The 14,829-nt window shown below is 51.6% G+C and overlaps 5 protein-coding genes across 5 annotated transcripts; 2 read left to right on the top strand and 3 right to left on the bottom strand.

Annotated features, from left to right (window-relative positions):
- Nucleotides 1-780: 780 nt before the first annotated feature.
- Nucleotides 781-2,601, bottom strand: QC764_124330 (uncharacterized protein; the record flags this gene model as incomplete). Its single annotated transcript, XM_062943668.1, has 3 exons — nt 781-1,534; nt 1,622-2,320; nt 2,396-2,601. The coding sequence occupies 3 exons, from the start codon at nt 2,599-2,601 to the stop codon at nt 781-783; spliced, it is 1,659 nt and encodes a 552-aa protein (XP_062806819.1).
- Nucleotides 2,602-3,230: 629 nt separating this feature from the next.
- QC764_124340 (uncharacterized protein) lies at nt 3,231-5,096 on the bottom strand (the record flags this gene model as incomplete). The annotated part of the gene is made up of 1 exon (XM_062943669.1): nt 3,231-5,096. One exon carries the CDS (start codon nt 5,094-5,096, stop codon nt 3,231-3,233), a length of 1,866 nt encoding a protein of 621 aa, XP_062806820.1.
- Nucleotides 4,942-6,144, top strand: UMP1 (20S proteasome maturation factor). The gene is made up of 2 exons (XM_062943670.1): nt 4,942-5,545; nt 5,603-6,144. Exons 1-2 carry the CDS (start codon nt 5,543-5,545, stop codon nt 6,059-6,061), a joined length of 462 nt encoding a protein of 153 aa, XP_062806821.1. The 5' UTR covers nt 4,942-5,542; the 3' UTR covers nt 6,062-6,144.
- Nucleotides 6,145-6,172: 28 nt separating this feature from the next.
- Nucleotides 6,173-8,937, bottom strand: QC764_124360 (uncharacterized protein). Its single transcript, XM_062943671.1, has 3 exons — nt 8,118-8,937; nt 6,778-8,066; nt 6,173-6,710 (listed from the first exon to the last, which is right to left on the bottom strand). The coding sequence occupies exons 2-3, from the start codon at nt 7,388-7,390 to the stop codon at nt 6,556-6,558; spliced, it is 768 nt and encodes a 255-aa protein (XP_062806822.1). The 5' UTR covers nt 7,391-8,066; nt 8,118-8,937; the 3' UTR covers nt 6,173-6,555.
- Nucleotides 8,938-12,682: 3,745 nt separating this feature from the next.
- Nucleotides 12,683-14,019, top strand: QC764_124380 (uncharacterized protein; the record flags this gene model as incomplete). Its single annotated transcript, XM_062943672.1, has 3 exons — nt 12,683-12,790; nt 13,003-13,092; nt 13,309-14,019. The coding sequence occupies 3 exons, from the start codon at nt 12,683-12,685 to the stop codon at nt 14,017-14,019; spliced, it is 909 nt and encodes a 302-aa protein (XP_062806823.1).
- Between the last annotated feature and the right edge of the window lie 810 nt (nt 14,020-14,829).

Here is a 14,829-nt window from a genome sequence, read left to right on the forward strand (position 1 = left end):
CAAACTTACAACGAGGCGGTCGCAAAGAAGCCGTTGAATGGCGTGCAGCGTGGAGCAAATGCAAGTTGAAAATGGGGTACACTTGAACAAAGCGCAGAGGAGAGCTTTGAACGGGGCTGCGGGCTCAATACATGGGATTCTGCAAATCCAGCGTGTGCGCTTCGTTGGGTCGTAATGTTGTCTCCCTTACTTCCCCGCTGTTGCTGGGGCAACTCCACTTTGCTGGGGTTCGGTGTCGTGCTGTAGCGGCTGCACGGGCCAATGACAGGGCCGTTTAGGTGGACCTGTGCCTTGAAAAGGTGGGGCTTGGCGCGTGGAGGCCCGCCGATGGTGTGGTTGATCAGTTTGCTGCAGAAGAGTCGCCGTTCACCGACCGCATGGATTGGCCTGTGCGATGATTCGGAAACAATACCCGTGGAGATGTCGAATGCTGGAATGGAAACCAGCAAAGTGAGATAAGTGAGGGATGTATGTCAACCGACGTGATTTGAGGCGGAGTGAGAACGAGAAGGCTATGTTGCTCTACCGATGTCGTAGTGCTGAATAACAGGAGGTTGGGAAGACCAAATAAGGGACCTAGCTCAAGGTGCTTGCGTGGTCTGGTGAAACTGGCAGGGGTCGTCCGCAGGTGTCTCCATGCCTGTGGCATCATCATTCAGGGCACTGTTGTTCCTTCCTGGTGCATAGAACCCGGAGCAGTCGCGACCTATTTACGGTTACTCTTTCCTCAGCCAATCCAGATGGCACACCGCCTTGATCCATGAGTTATTGCACTCGATATCAAGCACCAAGACAAGGCAGGTAAATGTCCTGTATCTGTCCCCCACCAAGTTGTGTGACAAATACCCTTCCTGCCAGCCCCCTCTCCACTTCCCTTATCGCTTCTCTTTGCCCCGATCCTATTGTCGATGGTAGAGTTGATGTCTGTCGTATATCTTCCCTAACGAGACTGCATAACCGTTGCACAGACAATATCTCGTTCATCCCCACCTCCGTCTTCATTCGGTTCCGATCTCTGTCCAGGATTCTGCAGAGCGCTTTTGTCATGGTGTCGTCGAGCTTCCACGGGGAACTCGACTGTTCGAGCTCTGGCTGTGCTGCTCCTTGGTCACCTTGAGGCTCAACCGAATCTGAGGGTTCCAGATCGCTCAGATCAAATCCGGGCAACAAAAGTGACCTTGGCCGTGCACGAGGCTTCTCGGCCATTTCTGGTTTTTGCTTTTCTTTTGACAATTTGAACGAGATATTCAATGGCTCTGCTCCAAATCCTGATCTTCCCGAAGCCAACGAAGAAGGGACACACACGCCGAGCACCTGTTTCGTTCCCTTTCTAGAGAGCACACCAGGGCCCATTAAAAGCCTGATTTCTTGAGGGGGTTCGGCTTCCTCCCCAGTATGAGATTGTTGTGGTCGATTACTCTTGGAGGACGACAGTGGGAAAGGGGCCGTGCAGTCGAATATGAGAAGAACATCCCCTGGATGTTGCATAATTGGGTCGCGCACATCATCCCAGTAAAAATGGTTTCCTTCGTCACTACCCAGGGTTAGGATTACTGATCCACGAGTCCATATGTGGAAAGATCGAGTTTGGAAGAGTGGGAAATGTGGAAAGGAGTAATACCTGCTAAACCTCAGCCTCCCATCCTCTTCTGTGGCTCCAAACCCGTGATAATATACAATCAACAGCTCTCCACCCCTTGACGTAACTTCACTCCGGGATCTATTCCTCTTTTCGTGTTGAACTGTCTGGTTCTGGCTCTGGGCAAGAAACTTATCAACCACCGTCTCGACCGCTGATGTGCTATAGTCGTTGGGAATCAGCCGACATTGCACCTTCCAGCCTCTCTTTTTGAAACATGTCCTGACGGCTTCAGTATTCGTTGGTAGGCTGGGGCTGAAAAGCTGGCCGTCAGGTCCAGGGCGAGCCAGCGGCGGTGCCCAGGATAGACAGAGGGCTGATACAGATGAGGGTGGGACTGATTGGATGAACGGCAGTGGTGAGTGAAACGTGGTTGCTGGCGTCACCGTCGTGGAGCCTGGGACTGCTGTTCGGCTTGACAGTGTAGATGGGGACAAGGGAAGCTGGCGGGCGGTGTAATGTGGGCATAGCAACTGCTCCTGATGATCTTTCTGATTTTGTGGAGGTGGCCATAGTGATGGAGATGGAGTAGGCGGATCTGTCGGCCATGGAAGAACAGGCAGAGCTTGAATCTTACTTGACCTCAGAGGCACCGTCTCGGTGTAAGCATCCCCATCCGGAGACCAAGGTGTCCGGGGACTTTGAGTGGTGGTAGTGTTGGTCTTTCCAGTAGGCGATTGTCTTGAGAATACCTGTCAGCATTGCCGAGATGAGAATAGATGACGGGAAGGAAGCCAAAGAAGAACGGACACGCACAGAGCCAACTCGTCTAGAGCATCGACTACCGAGTTGATCTTGTCGTCCCATCCATGCTCAGACTCATGGGTGTCATAATCTCTGCCCCCATCACCGCGTTGGAGGCTTGGAGACCCGGACGTCGGCGCCCCTACACTGCTGTCTGCCGAGAAGCTATCCCTCAAAGCAGTAATCTGACGTTCCCAGAGATGAGAGAGATCTTCCATTTCTTTTTGAATTCTTTCCTGACAGCCTTTCCAATTTCATGACTTGTCACTTCGCCCTGGATCGGTATTGCGCAATTTGCTGACGAGAAATGTTTCTGAATCTCACGACCGCTATGCCTAATAGTGAGATTAGACAAGAGAAAGCTCTGAAAGGCCACTCTGAAGAGCTGAGAAGTACCAATTGTGGCCCCCATCATCCGTCATCATGTTCGGTCCTTGGCATTCGACTCCCAGAGACGGCTAAAACAGTCAGCTTGAGGGTAGCACTGCAGCACCAGATTTCCGGACGCAAACGAATCCTGGTTTGGAACCGAGGAAGCCATGACACCACGTGAGTGGTCCATCCTGGTGGGTTGGTATCATCGGGCCTAGAGTTGGTTTCGAATGTTACCGTTTTGGCATATTATCTCATATATTGTGCTGTTGTACTACTGCCGTGATTCCTCTGAGACACGCACATTGTCTGTTGGCCTGAAAAGGAGAGCGAGGGAGGATGGACCAGATGATACAGGGCAACCGCTCGTCCCAGGAGTCGGAATAGGTTTACCGGCCCAAGGTCAGTTATGGCAAATGCAACGCCCAAAGAATGGCGTATAAGGAACCTTTCCCTGTAACATAAGGTACATGGCCTAGTTTCTTCTATTAAGGCCCCAGATGGTGTGCATCCAAGTATCTTCATCCGTCCTCAACGGCTTCCCCAGTTGTCCAAAGCGAGCCGGGAGCCCCATGTTTGGCTCTGGAAGGCACAACCACTCCTTGACGCAATCTGGGACCTCCTCCTTGACATGGCTGATACAGATCAGTGCTTGGTCCTCGCCCAGTCCCTTCACTTTGATCTTCTCCGGTGCAGGATGTTCCACGACAGTTCTGTCAGCGGCGTATGCTTTTTCCTCGCCGCAAGCTAGGAAGAGCATGCACTTGTCCCGCACATACTCATCCATACCGCTAAAGGCTTCGTCCAAAACCACAATGTCCGGATGGTTAATGATGGCGCGAAGAAACAGCAACACTCGTTGCGCACTGAAGGACAGGCCGCCAAACAAATAATCCTGGGCCCAGGCGACATTATCAGGGGGCCCCTCCTTGTCCTTTGAGTACCTAGGATTAAGTTCCTTCTCAAACCACCTGAGTGTTGCCTTCACTTTCTGTTTGGCGTCCTCGTCCAACTTGGGAACGCCCTTGAAAGTATCAGCCCAAGCGCTCTCCAGCACTTGTTGAACGTTCAAGCCACGAGGCATGTGCTTGTGAATCTCAGGGCTAGAATGCCCAATGCGAGATTGGATATCCCAGAAAGTCAGAGGCCGCTCACCAGATCCCGGCTCCGGCATTCGGTTGCGTCCAAATAGTTTGATGGGAAGCGAATATGTCTGGGGATGGTCAGAACAAAGCAATGCTACAATCGTCGTCTTGCCTGATCCATTGGGCCCAAAGACGCCCCATCTTTGACCTCTCCGGACAGTCCAGTGCAGACCACCATCCCAGTTTCCGAGAGCAACTTTGTTCCCGTAGCGCACTTTGCAGCCGTTCATCTCAACCAGCGGCTCTCCCAGCGCGCCCTCATCGGCGTCCGTAATGATTTCCACCTGACTTCCCCCGCCCGCCTCCTTTACAAATGCATCCTCGGCGCCCTCAATTCCCAGTTGACCGGCGATAGCCACCTCTCCTGCTCCCTCCAAATATACGACCCTTTGTATCCAGCCTGGCAGCGGATCCTGTGGCCGGCAACTAATGACCACCCTCGGACTGGCTCTCTCGGCTAGCGTCTTCAACATCACACTCAGGGCCCTAGATGCTCCAGGATCCAGCCCCACAAACGGCTCGTCCAGCAAGAGTACCTCTGGTTCCGCCATCAAAGCCTTGGCAATCGCCGCTCGCCTTGACTGCCCATTTGACAAGAAGGCCACAGGTGTATCCAGCAGCTCGACCAAACTCAGGTCTTTGACAACTTTGTCGAAAAGATGCTGACTGATGACATGCTCCCCTGGAATACGGCCTAGGTTGAACTGCGTCTGGCCAAGTAGATATTCCTTGAGAGAAAAGTCTGTGTCTTCTCTCAGACTCTCATATCTCGCTGACAGGTAAGCCGAAGTGGTGACCTCTGATATCCCCTTGCCGTTGAATCCAACGTATTTGATAGCTGTTTGAGGGGTGAGGTTGTGTTGCGTGAGCCAAGGCCATGTCCTCGCCGAGATTGGGGAGCAATGGAGCTCTCCACGGAGCATCTGAAGAAAGGTGGTTTTGCCGGAGCGTGAAGGGCCGACGACTACCCAGCTGGACTCATTTTGCTGAGGTGACTGGGAAAGATGCGAGGGGACCTGGAACGAGATTTCCTTGAATAGTGGGGGGTTATCATTCTTGGGTGGCTGCAAATGAGCATGTTGATTTGGTGGAGGCAGAGAGGAGGGATGTCGGCGGAAAAAGGTAGCTCCTGATTTGATGTTGATGACGGGTGGGCTGGTGAGCCGTTTGACAAAAGGTGGGGGAGGGACACGCATCTCAAAGTCTCCCTTATATTTTACAAACAAACGGAATGAAAACAGATGAAGCTTGGAAATGAAGTGACCACCTTCAACACCGTCACTTGGAAAGATGTCATTCAAGGCCCCTGTTCGTCAATGGGCGTGGGCACGGACAAGGGTCCCGGCAATCTGGGGTATGGGTTAGCGGGGGGTGGATTACATAAACCTTGGCTCGAAGCCTGGACCCGCTTTTCCATCCGACGTTGCGAGCGACGGCAGGCAAGCAGCGACGCGAGGCTGCTGGAGCCTTGACAATTGTAGCAGCCAGCTCTGAGCTTCCTCCAAGGACGCAATAAAACCACAGCCAGTTTAACCACGAAACCAGGCTGCGATCACTCTTGAATTCTGGTGACAGAATCAACCGAACTCCGATACTCATAAATATTCAACACAAAACAACAAACCCCAAAGAAGCTATCAAGATGGTAAGTTGCAGCCAACCCCTCCACCGCCATCCGCCCGCTAATGCTGCTCCCTATGTTCAGTCTCTCCGCATCGTCCCAGAGTCCAACCCCTCCTCCTCCTTCACCCATCAGCCCTCCCGCGCCCATGTTGCTCCATCAGCACCTGGTCTTCACGACACACTTCGCGCTGGTGTCGGCGCCAACCCCCTCACAACTCCCGCGACCCAAGCCATCTCCGCCCACCCTCTCGAGGCCCGCTTAAAACAGTGGGAGACCACCCGCGAGCAGCTCAAGATGGAGACACTCCGTCGCACATATGGCATCGCCGAGCCAGTCCGCAGAGGCATGGAGCTCAAGATCACTCGTGAAGGAACATGGAAGCCCCTGTGCCTGGGCGGCAACAGCACACCTAGCATTCACGAAGAGATCTTGACTGGACGGGACGGCATTATTGAATGGGAGGATGTATTTACTGGGGAGGAGAATGGGGCGAACATCAGTGTGCACGAGGAGATCGAGCGCAAGGTGAAGATGTAAAACGGAGATTTTGTCAGGAAGTGGGAGGCTTGGACGGCAAGTAGGAGAGGAGTAGATGGGGGGGAGGGAGGTATTACGAATCAAATGGCATGAATAAACTACCATCAAACTCTTCAACTACAAACCCTTTTTACACCGCCCTGATGCCGTACTCTTCATACAGATGGTGCAGTGTTCCTAAGGTGGGACCGATATGCCGTATTGTGGACCAATGGCGTCCGAAAGATTGCACCAACATTGGTACGATAGAATCTCAGAAACAAATACCATTCCTAAAGAACCGCCAACTATGTATAAACCCGAAATTTACACGCTCATTCAACGCCACTCCACCCAGCCAGATTCCCACAATGTACGAAAAAGATGGAAAAGGACTGTACCTGTAAGACCAACCAAAAGCCAGCCAAGCTCCATGCCAATACAAATGCAAGTCAGTCGGATTGTTGACGTCGTAACGCCAAAGACAAGAAAACAAGATAGGGGCGGCCTTTCCCTCATAGAATTACACAGCAGCCGCCCCCGCCCTCCCTTGTCCTGCCCTCACGGGAGCTGGCCTTCCCACCTTTGGCGCCCTCGTCTTCCTCCATCATCTCTGCTGGCCGTACCGACATGTGCACAACGTTGGGGGCATCTTTGCTCAGTTGGTATTCTGTAGGCTTGTTAGCATTGTCTGCCAACAGGGCGATCCCGATCCTGAGGACAAGGGACGAACATACTCTTCAACGGCTCCTTATCGTCCAATAACTTTCCGAAATGAATCAACCTGATACTGGTTGGACTCGCCGGCCTGCCCTCCCACTCGTCCCTCCACTCCCTCAAGATCAGCTCCTTGAGCTTGTACACTGATATACTGAACGGGTCCTTGACCCCCCCACCCTCGAGATATTCTGGAATATCAACACCCCGCTTCGAGAGGTACTTCTCGTCGATCTTGTACGGGTGTCGCGCACCGGTAGGGAGCAGCAGCGTGATGGTGCAGACCGGGGAAGACGGCGAAACAGAATCGGACATGGCCGCGGGAGGCAGAGCGGCTGTAGGCTCTATTGAAAGGGAGTCATCGTCTCTTGCTGGCGCAGCGGTCAGAGCTGTCTTGCCGAGAGGTGGTTGTGATAATGACGGGGCTTCATCCTCCGTGTTCTTTCCTTTCGGTTCGGCAGGTGAGCTTGTCACCACCTCGGATGGAGATACTACTGGTTCAGCGCTCTCTGGTGTCTTTGACGGCACGGTCTCTCCCGTCTGTTCCGGCCCTTGTTGTTGTGGAGAGGCTGTTGGCTCCTCATTCGACGGTCGCGGCTGTGCGGTGCTCGTGTCTGGCTTGATGTCGGCCATGATGTACTGGTGGCTGCAAAATACCAAAACCAAAGGATATCAACGAGATAGATGGCGGTGGCTTTCACTGGTAGAGCGACGGTGGCTGTCTTGATGCGACAGACCCCAGACCCCAAGCTGAGAGATAGACCGCCTTCCGGTGTTGTTCAATGACTTCCGGAAACGGCGGGCGGGCGACGGTGACGGTGAGACGGAATTGATTGCAGTCGTCTGTTTGGTGGCATCAATTTGCGACGGGAAGTTGCAGTATGGTCAGGCGCGCTCCTGATAAGATTTTCGGGCAAACAGGAATAACAAGAGGCGGTGGTGGCCTTGGTCGTTCCCTTTCACTATTTCGTGTCGCGAAGCTCAGATGGCGGATCGCCAGTGCCCTGGTTGTGCGGTGGGTGGGAAGGGTCGGTGCGTATGTACAAAAAGGAGATGGCGGGATGCGCGTGCAAAGAAGGGATGGAAAAGCAGAAAACGAAAGCTTCCACACGGTGAATTGACCGACGGGCGAAGAGAGGCAATGGGCAATGTCGGGGTCAGGATGGGAGGTCGCGGTAGAGGGTAGAGGTGGCCAGCCGCGAGCCCATGGACAAAAAATGGGGACTTGCAAAGTTCCTACCACCTATCGTATACCTACTTGCGCAAGCTGACACCCCCCAGGTTTACTTTCGGGTTTCCTTTTTCATGCCTAAATATTCTATTTAGTGACTGTATGCTACTTGACGGTTCAGCCACCTACTTCAAGAGTCATCGTGCATGAGGTTGCCGATTATCATTATTCTATCGTGTGGAAGCTGATATATGGGCTTGATTAATTTGTCCAGCGCTCGCCCGCCCGGCCCGGTGGGTTTGGAGGGACCTCCATCGCCCGCTGTGGCCCTCATTGCTGTAGTCCCATTCGCTCATTGAGCGCCAGCTTGGCCCAGCCGCCGTTTTCTTGCTTTTGTGGAAATATGATAGCCAGGCGGTACTCTCTGTCTCTTCAAAGATTCGTTTCTCTTCTCACTGGCAGGAGGAGAATCCTCAGAGTACCTTAATCCAATGAAGCCCAGCTTTGTAGCCGATACCATGAAGTTTTGCAAACCACCATCGACAACGGGGATAACCGTGCATTACGGCTGAAGAGGCGCCACCAGAAGCCGAACTTCCCCAGCCCGCACGGACCAGGCGATTGGCTCCCACTTGGTGACGTTTCAGTGGAGTTCTTGGAGCTTTGATGATGCTATGGTACGAAAGCTTCGGCTTCTTTCAGCACGGCTGCATTGAGATTCCAGCCAGCGCTTTTTCACACACGATACGATACCATACCTGACCGCCTTGTAGACGTAGAACGAGCGGGTGAGAGGATGGAGTATTCGATTCAAGAGCCCTCACTTCGCCTGCTTGGAAGATCTTGGGGTCAAATGTACCTATACCGCAGGTTCCGGGACCAACCCACAAGAGGGACAGCTCAAATTCCAGGGAATCGTAATGGTGGAGCCATGGTTCCTCATCCCCTCCATCACGGGTGATACAGTCCCAGAATGCAGCTACCTACAGCAAAGTATTTTCTGAAATCACCAAACCTCTTGATCTTTCTCGCACCAAGCGCAATGCCCAAGTAAGCAGCACATATATCATGCGATTGCCTGTTTCACACGATACTTCTGACCGTTACACATCCTCTCTTCTGTGCTCATTAAAAGTACCTAGGTATTTCGTTTGGGTCGTTTTTGGCGAGTGACATACCTAATGAACCGTCCCTCCACACCGTCCTGTGTCAACAAAGTGGTCAACCACTCATCTGCGAGCTCCATGATCTCAGCCACACCACCCTACCCAACTTCAGCAGGTCGACGTGATGCTGGGGGATCTCACTCAGAGCATCGGCTTTTCTCCGTCGTCCAAATAGCCACCGAATGTGTCTCCTATGGTTGTCAGCATGTCGTGATGCAACTTGCAACTCCAATGACGCCACTTCATGTTCCGTCGTAAATTGTGCTACTATTTCCATGACACAAGTGAACAGCTGCAATTATCGAACTTGAGAAGAGATAGGATTCTTGTGCAACACGAAGAACCCTGATAATATTGGCTTTGTTGCCCTTGATCAGTGCGAGATTTCTCCATTGTCTCCACTTGATTCATCTGCTGCCCCCTTGAAGTGTGGCTTGGCGCGTCCATGCCAAAACCCCCTGAACCCCTGACTTCCCCTCGGTAACAGCATATCATGGGTAAACAAACCTCGACAGAGAGCACCGCAAAGCTTGCTCATTAGCAACAGGACAACACCGACTTATTTCCCTTCCTTTTGGAACAATGACACAAGAAGTAATAGGAAAACCTCCTACATTCGCTGTATCAATCTTAGTGCCCACCAAACCTTTTAAACATCATCGTAGAAACAAGACCTGTGAGGCTCGCGACAGACTCGCCCAAAACAAGCCCACTGGCGAGCACGAGCAAATCATTGTTCTTCCTTCCCTTTTCACGCCCGAAATTTGCACATGCCCAGTAGAACACAGCCCCCATTATGCGGGTGATCGTGAAGGATGGCGTGTTGTAAATCCCTGGTAGGACACTTGAGTTAGTCACCACATTCTGCCCCTGAAGCCGATCCGAAAGCTACAAACTAACCGATTGCAAAGGAAACACCCGTGGGAATGAACGTCTGCCACCACCGATTTGCATATCTCATCTTGACGATGGTGCTCATGCCAGAGAACACTGCTGCCACTATTGCGAATGGGGCGACACCTTCTGGAAGACCATGGCCTATCGCCACTCTTGCCGTGTTTATGAATAGAAATGCAGCAGGGATTCTGAATAGGGGCCCTGGAATCGAATGTTGCGACGCATAGAGTCTGTAGGCACCACACGAGACGAACGCGCCAAAAATTGACCCAATTATGTGTCCATAAAGCTGAACTTTTGGGCTTGATCCAACAAGCTGTCCAATCCTGAAGTTATGGGAGATGTCTCCTGACTGGCTTGCACCAGCCTGTGAGACTGCTGCAGAGAAGAGGTTGATGAGGATTGCGTTAGGATTCGAAGAGGATAGAAATGTCCCAAATACAAGGTGTGATACTAGTAGGTATAAGCACTTCGCCAAAACGTGCTCATTGAAGAACATACCTAAAGCGCATTCGGGGTTGTGGTCAGTTTCTGCAATAGACCTGATCCCGACTACCGCTGTAGGAAGGGCCAAAGTGAGAGCCAAACCAGTGTAGTACCATGGCACGACAGAGCCAAAAGTAGCATGCACACTTACTGCACAGATTATAGCCGACACCAAGAAGTAGAAAATCAACCGTCTTCTTCCGATCATCGATGATGGGTAATCATGGTCGGTGTTGATCTCATCTTCATTTTCTCCATCCATAATTGCTGTGTCGTCGCTAAAAAGGACAACTTCCCGCCAAATAAACCACCCGAGTTTGACGAATGCGTCAGCAAGTAGCGAGGCCAGAGCGACCCAGATTATCCAGCCCCTTGCTCCGTTTTCCCAGTCATCAATACTGCCCGGGGCCCAACCTTGTTTCTTTGCATACGGTGACAAAGTTCCCCAGCCAGCAACGGCACCCATCATCGTATGTAGCGGAACGGTAGGACCTGTCATCATGCCCTGGCCGAAAAATCCCGGAGAGAGATCAACAGACCACAACCAGTTCTTGGACGCAGTGCGCCCAAAGACTGGGATCTTGCGCAAGACTGGAACAAAGTAAACAATCATACCAAGGCCCCAGGAGAGGAGAGTTCCTCGGAAGAGGCTTTGCATGCCACGATCCCACCGAAACCCATCGATAGTGGGTTGGGGAGTGAGAAGTGCTTGCTCCTCTCTAACAAAACTGCTGTGATCTGTGTCTTCATCGTTATCGGGCTGTCTATTTGCCTCATCTCTGGCGCTTTGGTGGCCCATGCTCGGCTGCGGATTCTGGTGATAAAGTGAGTTGATGAGATTGGCTGCACGTTTTGCCCCAGGTCACGGCAATTTTTCTTGCACGACAAAATGGTTGCGAAATACGGCAGCAAATAGGAGACCAAAGAAGCAAAGCCCAATAGACCACACAATGAGACTTTTGGCGCTTAGTAGAAGTGGTCCCTTCTCTTCTGAGCTGAGCAGAAACTCTAGCGCCGGAATGACGTTGATGAAGCCAGCTGCGACGGGCATGCACCCTACGGATGTGGAGACACTGAGAAGCAGGGAATTTTCTGAGGGGTTAAGAGAAATTCGAAGATAACGCTGTAGGAATTGAAAAGTGACGAAGCCGAGGAGCGCCGAAACGATCGACATCTGGCTGGCGGCACCGATTCGCAGGCCATAATAAGTGTTGGAAAGATTGATGAAAAAACCAATTATGAGTCCAGCTAGGACGGCGCGCCATGTGAAATGTGGAGTTGTATGGTTTTGGTTCTCTTCGTCGTCAGGTTGGGCAATATCCATGTTTTGAAAGAGTATGCTCAAATGAGGAGATCTGTGGGCTCAGAGGAGTCGAGGTCATAAAGCCGGAGACCATAATCGATCCTTGACACGTCACGGGTGCCCCTGCCTGCAAAGAGAAGCTTTCTTTATCATGATGTAGAAAAGGGAAGGAGCAGGTGAATGCCAGTCGAGAGGTTGTTGATGTGAATCATCCATAAAACAAGCATATGCAGGGAATGCAGCATGGGCAAAGCGAGAATAGCTGCTGTAAATTCTCTGCCATTACCACTTGCATTACCGCGTTGATTTTGAAGACTTTAGTGATCGATCTCGTAAACTGAAAACAATTGGCCTAGCCTGCAGATAGGTATCATCTCTGAAGGGTACTCAACGCTGGTGGCAGGTAGGTACACGATCTGCATCGAGATCCAAGTGCTCCTACAGCTGGCATCGAGAAATTGGATAATCATGAACAACGTAACTGTTCAACCTTTGGACGGCTTCAGGCTCTTACAAGTCACAGTCTGTCGTTGCACCCAGTTGGGCAAGAGATGACAGGTTGGCCGCATACGAGACCCCGTGCAACGCGGGCAGCAAATTCCCGGATAATGGATGGACGTGTTGCCATTACTGTACTCTCTTTGCTGTTACCGAACCAAGCTTCTTTGGCCTTTTGACCCTAGCTTGTCATTTGGCGGCCTGAGGGCGTCACTCTGTGTTTGCTATAGTGCCCGTGGGACCTGCAGAATTCCCTGCTCGAGACCTTGCAGCATGACCCCCAAGTTCGTGCCTGCCTTGAGATAAGGTAGATGCGTGGTAGAGAATCGATTTTGGGAAGGACCTAACCGGCGCAGGAGTCAAGAGTCCCCCAGGAACCTGATTCCTAGCTAGATTTCCCCGCCATGTGGACCGATAACGGGATCAGTCATGAGACGAAATTTGAATTCCGTTCTGACCATTCTCGCGTTTGCAGTGCCTTAATCTCCCCCAAAACTTGCACCACCTCACGGGTCCGTTATTTGTATTGATACTTCCCCGCCTCACAAAACCATTTCTTGTCTTGCAATTTTCATTCAGTGCAATCACAGAACAAAAGCGGAGTTGTACGGCTTCCCCTTCTCTCTCCAAACATTACCAATATCTACTTGACGTTGCCCCCGCCCCTCTCTCGACTTCCCCCATCACTTCCCCCAACCCCCACTCGACTCTGTCTCGCCGACAGATTTCTAGCATCACGCAAATCCAGAAGCCTTGTCTTCCGGTAGTGATAGAAAGCCTCATCCTCCTTGAGTATTTTGCGACATTATTAGTGGTAAGTTGTTCTCCTTCTACCTTGGTACTGCGGCTACAGCATACCTACCTCCATTTCCACACGTCATATACAACTGGGCTTAGTTGTTGTCATCACGGCCATTAGCCAGCCACCCCCCCTGAACCTGTCTTCCTCTATTTGAGAGTGTGACTTTCCCGAGCTTACTCTTTCCAGAAACCGTCATACAGTCTTTAACCCAGTCAGTTCTCAAGACAGAACATTGACAGGTCCAGGTCTCGTGTATCAGACATCATGATCTCTGCGAATCTTTTCCTTGCAGTCACTGCTCTTTTGAGTAGTCTCACCGCAGCGGTTGATCAAGCGGTTGCTTGTGCCCAGGCAAATAACAAAATTCACCCTCGCGATATCAATGAGGCAGACCTCACGACGGTCATTTATCAGACCCAAACAGCCACATTGACGTTGACCGTCGAGGAAACCCCCCCCTGCGACGAGTCCCCCGCTACCACGAATAGCCATTCAGATGCTGGCGAAGTCACTCTCAGCCCCAGCTACTCGACATTCGATACCTCGGAGACGCTGACAGTGACATCCACCATCAGCAGTGGAACTGCCACTCTTACCACGACTGTCAGCAATGCATCTACCTACAACGTTCCCGGTCCTTCCACTTCAGCCACCTGGTCAACCTCAACCACATCAGCCAGTGAGCCTGACGTTGCAACCCCGTCAATCGACACCGCGGTCACGCCTTTCGTCCCAGCACCCTCGAGCACCACTGTTACCGCTGATGGGGTGAGCGACGCGTCAAGCCCAACCGAGAGTTCTACTACCGACTATTCCACCGGCACTCCATCCAGTACCGACAGTGTTGCACCCACAGTCAGTGCGGCTGCCATGCCAATCATGCTGAGCAATGACTTGATGGTTGCGCTTGTGGCTGCTGCCATGGTCATCGCTGCCTGATTGAATCTTTTTGGCTCCTCGGTCTGTCTTCCGACGGAGATATCAACAGAATAATAGTGTTAAGGATGGGTTGTTGGCTGTCGAGATCTGATCTTCATCGTTTACATGGACTTCTGGATGAGATCTGGTCTTCATCGTAAGCGTCGACTTTTAGATCGAGGAATCTGTCTCCTTTGTTTGAGAATTTGACGGTGTTTAATTTCTGGTTGTCAAGTGGATGATAATAGGAAAAGCGATAACGGTGTTGGTCATAGGTATTCGAGGATTCCGGTAATACATGGTGGCCAGGCTCTGGGGCTGGGGCACTTTGCTAGGTTTAATATCACTCTCCTTCATTCATTGGCCCGCATTGCGTCTCCTGATACAGCATCGATGGGACCATGTAACTTCATCCAAGTCTAACCACTTGAGTTAAGAGTAAGATGCCCTTCTCCTAGTGAGCCAGAATGCTCACCTTAACTCACAAACTCACTACCAGCAAAATAAGTCCTGTTCTTCACAGGGTTCAATATTCCCCAAGAAATTGGCTAAGTATATATCGAATGGAATTTTTGCCCTTCGACGCAGGAAAAAATAGTCATGCCCCAAGTCACCCAGTCATCTAGATCTACAAGCCACCGATGTGATCCATCCCAGACTTTGAAAACCCGGCACCATATCTCTGTCTACCTGTAAATGGTGGTGTACAACAGTGTAGGTGTGTAGTTTGTCTACCCCAGATTTCCACCCGAAACCAGAAAAACCTCGTCCCCAAACCATCCCGCCCTTTCATTTATTTTGCAAATCCCAGACATTCATTCATATGAAGGA

This window comes from Podospora pseudoanserina, chromosome 1 (genome assembly GCF_035222485.1).
Source record: "Podospora pseudoanserina strain CBS 124.78 chromosome 1, whole genome shotgun sequence".
Classification (NCBI taxonomy): domain Eukaryota; kingdom Fungi; phylum Ascomycota; class Sordariomycetes; order Sordariales; family Podosporaceae; genus Podospora; species Podospora pseudoanserina.